General features: G+C 32.3%; 1 protein-coding gene across 1 annotated transcript; it reads left to right on the top strand.

The window, feature by feature from the left end:
* The first annotated feature begins 274 nt into the window (after positions 1 to 274).
* LOC104248508 (uncharacterized) lies at positions 275 to 1,433 on the top strand. Its single transcript, XM_009804776.2, has one exon. It carries the CDS (start codon positions 405 to 407, stop codon positions 1,260 to 1,262), a length of 858 nt encoding a protein of 285 aa, XP_009803078.1. The 5' UTR covers positions 275 to 404; the 3' UTR covers positions 1,263 to 1,433.
* The last annotated feature ends 6,751 nt before the right edge of the window (positions 1,434 to 8,184 follow it).

Below are 8,184 nucleotides of genomic sequence, written 5' to 3'. Positions count from 1 at the left end.
AATTTTTTCTTTAATAATTGAAGGTTGGTTTGTTTTTGTATATCTTTTTTACATTCAATTAATATTTATTTGTGTTTCACGTTGTTTCTGCAGAGTATTCATTAGTTACGAGGTTAAAGTATACATTTTAAGAATTGAAGCTTTACAGTACAAATAATATTTACACGTGTATAAAGATTGAAACTAATCTATAAAATATTTCTAGATGGCTCCAAGACTGGAGTCTTCATGGTATAAATGGCTAATATTGTCCATACAACCGACAAGCATCACATCAAATATGCAAGCATCACTTACATTGCATATATATGCATGCTCAGTGCACGTATATATCATACAAATCAATTACGTACTAGAGTGAAGTCTTGAATAAGATCCACTGCTGGACCTAATTTCATATCTCCATGAAAATGGAGGCTCTATATTCAAGCATACGCTACTGGCTTGTTGAACACCCAAGCATCAGCCAGTTCGAATGGAATTATGGCTACACTTTAGGTTCCTCCCTACTTTTCCCTACAGTTTCAGTCTTTATCTACTTGTCTCTCACTCTATTAGCTCTTCGCTTCTCGCCATTTCTTCCCACCTTCTCCGCCACCGCCCTCCACCGCATCACTACCGTGCACAGCCTCATTCTCTGCCTCCTCTCTCTCATCATGGCCGTCGGCTGCAGCCTCTCCGTCATTCATCAAATGCCACGTCATGATTGGAAATGGATAGTCTGCTTCCCTGCCAATCATACTCTTCCACGTGGACCTTTGTTCTTCTGGGCTAAATTCTTTTACCTTTCCAAGATTCTTGAATTCATAGACACCCTTTTGATCATCCTCAGTAATTCTCGATCACGAAGGCTCACGTTCCTCCACGTGTACCACCATGCTACGGTGCCTGTTATCTGTTACCTCACTCTTTCTAGGGCGAATTCACAGTCGATGATCCATGTTGGGGTGATTACAAATTCTTCGGTTCATGTTATAATGTACGCTTATTACTTCCTTTGTGCAATCGGAAAGAGGCCACGATGGAAGAGGTTGGTCACAAACTGCCAAATTTTCCAATTTATCCTTAACTTTCTATGTGCAGTGGCAACAATGTATTATCACCTCACAACTGAGATTGGGTGCTCGGGGGTTGGAACTTTGTGCTTTAATATGACCTTTAATACCTCACTTTTGCTACTTTTTCTTGACTTTCGTTCGAAGAACTATACCAACAACATGATCATCAAAGACCGTGCAGATAACCAAAAAAAATCAGTTTAATTATTAGCTTCTAGCTAGCCTCCCTTTTCCGTTGCTTTTATATAGTACTTGGTTTAGTTCGTTTCTATATGCTTATGCAATACTTACATCGTTACATCTGTATTTTAATAAAATTAGGGGTTGTTTGGTTTACATACTATTTATGATGAGATTAGATATTGATATGCCGTCGATAATAATGTAAGAATTCTTATGCAGATATTGCTTACTTTAAGATTTTTTAAATTTTTAATTACTTTAAACCAGGGTACTGTATCTTTTGTTTTAAAAAAAAGATATTACTTTTATCTCGTTATTGTTAATACATGCATACATTCTTATTTCACATTCCTCCAACATTAAAATAAATAATACACATGCATAACTTATTTATGCAACTACTAGCAATGCGAAATTTAATGAGACCAACCAAATGTTGTATTAAGTTATATAACAAATATCTGATTTTCATGTATAACCTACCAAATGGTGAGACTAATTTATGCGAAATTGTAAGTTAAAATTATTTTTGTTAATGCGGTGAAGCAAATCTGACCTAATAAAATATGAAATAACAAAGGGAATCTAACGTGCAGTGTTTGTATATTATGTCCCTTTACAATTTATAATTTAAGAAAATGACGTTTTTAGATTTTTTTGTATAAAAAACAGATCTCTTACATGTAAAACTAAATCTTCAATGTGTAAGAAAAGAGGTAGGATCATAAAATTAAAACAAGTTTGCTAAGAGCCACAAAATCAGTTAACCCGAAATCTAACCATTCCAAATCACTATTCAAAACTTGTAGAAATTCCAATGGATATGTACTGACGGTAGCAGAACCAGAAATATTCATTTATATATAGAGCATCCTTATCTCATAAAGTTCTTACACAATATTCATAAATTCACAGCCGAGAGAGCCTTCGGAAAGGCAATTTCATCTATACTGAGGAATCATTCTATAACCAGCAAAATCCTTTTGTCTGCAGTAATTAAAGCCTAACGAATTAAAATTCTGATGAACTAGCGGAGTCTAGGCTAATAATTAAGTCAGTAAGAAAATTTTCAAGAATAAATTCTCCATGAGAAAGAGGTGAATCATGTAATTTGGCATTGAAGAAGAGCTCCCGCTTGGACATAGATTTGGCTCTTTATGAAATATAAACATGTTTTGAGAAATGAAATTTTAAATATTTTCAAGTTCCAGTGAAATATTTTCTTACACGCACAGAACTTTAATTTTTCTTCAAATAAATGCATGTCGAAACACAACTTCTAACTTTCAAAAATTACTTTTCAACACAACTTCAAAAACTCTTTTTTCAAGTTTCAATTAAATCTATGTCCAAACGCGAAATAAAAAAATAATTTTCACTTATTAAGAACATAGTAAGCAAATATTTGCTGAAAATAAACGTTTTTTTCCACTTAGTACAAGGATGGTGGATAGGCCTGGCCGCCTGGGCGTTAGGCTGAGCCGAATCGAGCTGCCTACTCCAGTATCAAGCCGAGTCGCTTGAGCTAATCCTAACTGAGCTTTTTAATTAGGGAAAAAATAAAAAAATAAAAATCGGCCGGGATAGTCTAATTATCAGTAGTGTCCTATTTACTGCAAGCAAGCCAAAAAATAATTATCGGCAAGAACAGGAAAGAAACTAGAGACATTTTAGGCGAAATTCAATTCCTTTCAACCTCCATTGAAGGCCATTAATTCAACATTAATGAAGGTACAAAATATGTTGGTTACATCATGCGTACTTGCCCATATTACTTATATGGGGTGACCCATTTCTATTTATGCTGGTTTCAAAGTTGTCGAGCCCATGCATATATTGTCCCGCCAAACACTTAATGATCTAATCCTATTCTCTTTAGCTTTTCATTTGTATTTGAAATTGGATTCGATTTTTATTCTTATTTGAAGCTGATTTTTGCTTTTAGAGAAAACACCACTCATTATTCATAAATAAATAGCAACTTTAGAGAACTGTTCTATGGTCATCTAGTATTAACCCACTACTAGAAATCTGGGAATTAGCGACCAAAAATTTGCGACCAAAATTGGTTGGTCAAAAAAAGCGACCAACGTTGGTCGCTAATGTGGTATTAAATAATTATTTTAAATAATTTGGCGACCAAGGTTGGTCGCTTTTTGGTCGGTAAAGTAATCACCATGTTGACTGGGATGGTCAGACTTGCTTGGTCAAAGAAATATTGAAATTAGCGACCAACTTTGGTCACTAATGTGGGACCCAGTTATAACGTTTTAATAATTATATTATTATTTAAAATATTTTATAAAATATAAATAAATAATATTTAAAATTGGCGACCAAAGTTGGTCGGTTATGAAAGGGAAGCAAGTAGCGACCAACTTTGGTCGCTATTTTGGGACACAGTTCTAACGTTTAATAATTATATTATTATTTAAAATATTTTATAAAGAATAAATAAATCTTATTTAAAATTAGCGACCAACGTTGGTCGCTATTTTTTAATTCTGGATAATTAGCGACCAAAGTTGGTCTCTTTTCAGGTCACACTACTAGAAATTCGGAAAAAAACGACCACAAAAAGCGACCAAAGTTGGTCGCTTATGGCCCAAGAAGCGACCAAAAAGCGACCAAACGCTATATTGATGGTCCCTTTTATTTAGGGACCAAAGTTGGTCGCTATTTAGCGACCAACTTTGGTCTCTAAGCTAAAAGGGCAAAATATTCTGATTTTGACTTTAGTGACCAACTTTGGTTGCTATATTAATTTAATAATATAAATTTGGCGACCAAAGTTGGTCTCTACATATGAAATACGTTGTTTTTAATTTATCATTAATCATTAGAAAGCGACCAACTTTAGTCTCTAATCCAAATATTATATTTTAAAATCTGGACAATAGAGACCAAAGTTGGTCGCTAAATTCAAGATTTTTTTTTAAAGATAAGCAACCAACATTGGTCGCTATATTTCCAGAAATTATATTTTTTTTAATACAAATCTGGGCAGGTAGCGACCAAGGTTGGTCGCTATTGCCCAGAAAATTATTTTTTTATAGTGAAATACGACCAAATAGAGACCAAAGTTGGTCGCTTTTCTTGGTATATTTTTGGCAGAAACTGCCTGTTTTGGCAGCTACACCACCTGTCAGCTTACCAAACATCCTAAACAGGCATTTTATGCCAGCAACAACAACAACAACAATTAAAAGCAACAATCAATAGAACTAACACATTAAGCTAACAAAACTAAGTTAACGCTTATTACAAGCCCATTCGAACTAAAAAGAACTAACACAATAGAACTAAGTTTTTTTGTCTAGTTCAAAGTATATAAAGTACTCAAGGAGTGTTCTTTCAGCATCCTCGTCCGAAAGTTGGATTGCCTCGCCCGATTCATTAGGTGGTTGACTGCGTATGAATTCCCCCACGTCAGCTGCATGTGAAGCGAACCTATATGAAAAATTATATATATTGAATTAGTATTTCAAAATTTATATAAAAGTAAATCAAAATACTTAATGAAAAGTAAAAAACTTACATGTATATAGTCGAGGCTCGACCCTCCTTTCTGAATCAGTCTCTTTCTTCTTCTTTACAATACGAGTTTCATTGAATAGCTCATCTTGCTTCATTGGCATCATAAAGCTGTCTGGTGGCTTTGGTGATTATCCTCGTGGTACTATTACTCGGGATGAACTTGGATACAGAGAATAACTTGGATACAGTACCTGACAGGGTGTGTCTTTGATCAATTGTTGATCTCTATAGCTACAATGATAATGAGAAGGCAACGACATGTGTTTCAAAATAGTGATGGTATAGGTAGGATTTAACATTTCCTAAGTAGATAAAAGAGGTTATAGAGGAATTCTCTACTTCACTTTCCAAGAGGAAAAGAAGTTTGATTGATAGTGACAACGTTGATGAAGAGAGAATGTTTTCCGTTGGTCATGGTAGTTCCCATAAAGTGGGGATCATAAGACTCTATGATGACAAAGATTATAGGAAGTTTTGTTCTAAACTTTCTTCCAAGTCTGATGCGTACAAGCTTAATATGATATTGGTGATATTTCTTCGGATTCAGACAATGATTTGACCGACAAAAGTATGGAAATGCTCTTAAAAAGAATTAAAGGTAAAACGTTTTTCTTGGTAGAGAAGGATGCTGAAAAGATTTTACCTTTAATTCTTTTTAAGAGCATTTCCATACTTTTGTCGGTCAAATCATTGTCTGAATCCGAAGAAATATCACCAATATCACATTAAGCTTGTACGGATCAGACTTGAAAGAAAATTTAGAACAAAACTTCCTATAATCTCTGTCATCATAGAGTCTTATGATCCCCATTTTATGGGAACTGCCATGACCAACGGAATACATTTCGTCTTCATCAACCTTGTCACTCTCAATTAAACTTCTTTTCCTCATGGAAAATGAAGTACAAAATTACTCTATAAGCTCTTCTTTTATCTACTTAGGAAATACTAAATTCCTACCTACACCATCACTATTTGAAACACATGTCATTGCCTTCTCATCATCATTGTCGCTAATGAGAAGAACAATTAAAGGCACACTTTGTCAGGTACTGTGTCTTAGTTATTCTTGGTGGAAGTTCTATTGCATGTCTAATAACGTCATCAACCTCTTCTAATAATCATCCGACAATCTAAAATTCCAAACATAAACTAAAAGTTCAATTCATATCCTAAACCTTCAATTCATATCCACAAAAGTTCAACTCATATCCTAAAAGTTTCAACTCATATCGTAAAAAGTTCAAGTCATACATAAAAGCTTCAATTTATATCGTACAAGTTCAATTCACAAGAACAAAATCTAAAAACTAAAAGTTCATCAATTCTTATCCTACGAGTTTAAACATAAACTAAAAGTTCAATTTATATCCTAAAGGTTCAATTCATATCCACAAAACTTCAAGTCATATCCTAAAATTTCTATTTATATCCTAAAAATTCAACTCATATCCTAAAAGTTTCAATTTATATCCTACAAGTTCAATTCACAAGAACAAAACCTAAAAACTAAAAGTTATATTCATATCCTACGAGTTTAAACATAAACTAAAAGTTCAAGTCATATCCTAAAGGTTCAATACATATGCTAAAGGTTCAATTTATTTCCTAAAAGTTCAACTCATATCCTAAAAGTTTCAATTCATATCCTAAAAAGTTCAAGTCATACATAAAAGCTTCAATTTATATCCTACAAGTTCAATTCACAAGAACAAAACCTAAAAACTAAAAGTTATATTCATATCCTACGAGTTTAAACATAAACTAAAACTTCAATACATATCCTAAAGGTTCAATTTATTTCCTAAAAGTTCAACTCATATCCTAAAAGTTTCAACTCATATCGTAAAAAGTTCAAGTCATACATAAAAGCTTCAATTTATATCGTACAAGTTCAATTCACAAGAACAAAATCTAAAAACTAAAAGTTCATCAATTCTTATCCTACGAGTTTAAACATAAACTAAAAGTTCAATTTATATCCTAAAGGTTCAATTCATATCCACAAAACTTCAAGTCATATCCTAAAATTTCTATTTATATCCTAAAAATTCAACTCATATCCTAAAAGTTTCAATTTATATCCTACAAGTTCAATTCACAAGAACAAAACCTAAAAACTAAAAGTTATATTCATATCCTACGAGTTTAAACATAAACTAAAAGTTCAAGTCATATCCTAAAGGTTCAATACATATGCTAAAGGTTCAATTTATTTCCTAAAAGTTCAACTCATATCCTAAAAGTTTCAATTCATATCCTAAAAAGTTCAAGTCATACATAAAAGCTTCAATTTATATCCTACAAGTTCAATTCACAAGAACAAAACCTAAAAATTAAAAGTTATATTCATATCTTACGAGTTTAAACATAAACTAAAACTTCAAGTCATATCCTAAAGGTTCAATACATATCCTAAATGTTCAATTTATTTCCTAAAAGTTCAACTCATATCCTAAAAGTTTCAACTCATATCGTAAAAAGTTCAAGTCATATCCTAAAAGCTTCAACTCATACCTAAAAGATTCAATTCATATCCTAAAAATTCAACTCGTATCCTAAAAGGTTCAATTCATATCCACAAAAGTTCAAGTCATATCCTAAAGGTTCAACTTATACATAAATGCTTCAATTTATATCCTAAAGCTTCAACTCATACCTAAAAGGCTCAAGTCATATCCTAAAAGTTCAACTCATATCCTAAAAGCTTCAAGTCATATCCTAAAATTTCTATTTATAACTAAACTATCAAGACAATACAAAGATTCAAGGTTCAATTTATATCCTAAAAGTTATATTCATATCCTACGAGTTTAAACTTAAACTAAAAGTTCAATTTATATCCTAAAAGCTTCAACTCATACCTAAAAGGTTTAATTTATATCCTAAAGCTTCAACTCATACCTAAAAGGCTCAAGTCATATCCTAAAAGTTCAACTCATATCCTAAAAGCTTCAAGTCATATCCTAAAATTTCTATTTATAACTAAACTATCAAGACAATACAAAGATTGTTATTTCAAGCATTATTACACGGCTAATGTTAGTTATCCTCTATGTGGGTGACTCGTTGTTCTCAAACAAGAGCCACGCAACGATTCGCTTAAGGCCTTAAACATTAACATTGTCTTAAACTTTAAGAGAAAATCCAAATATATATACTATCACGTGTCTATATTAAATATCTACCTATAAACTAATCAAGATTAAACTAAAAGTTCAATTTATACCCTAAAAAGTTCGATTCACAAGAAAAAAATCATAAACCCTAAAAGTTTAGGGTTTCTTCTCTTCAAACCATTTCTTGCCCAAATTAATCGGTAAAACCAAATATTTTAGCTACTAACAATTATCATAGATTTAATTTAGCTATGAACAATTAATTTTTAGGGTTCAAACTAGAAGGA

This window comes from Nicotiana sylvestris, chromosome 7 (genome assembly GCF_000393655.2).
Source record: "Nicotiana sylvestris chromosome 7, ASM39365v2, whole genome shotgun sequence".
NCBI classification, from domain to species: Eukaryota; Viridiplantae; Streptophyta; class Magnoliopsida; order Solanales; family Solanaceae; genus Nicotiana; species Nicotiana sylvestris.
The sequence above is the reverse complement of the archived record's forward strand: the minus strand, read 5'-3'. Positions and strand labels throughout refer to the sequence as shown.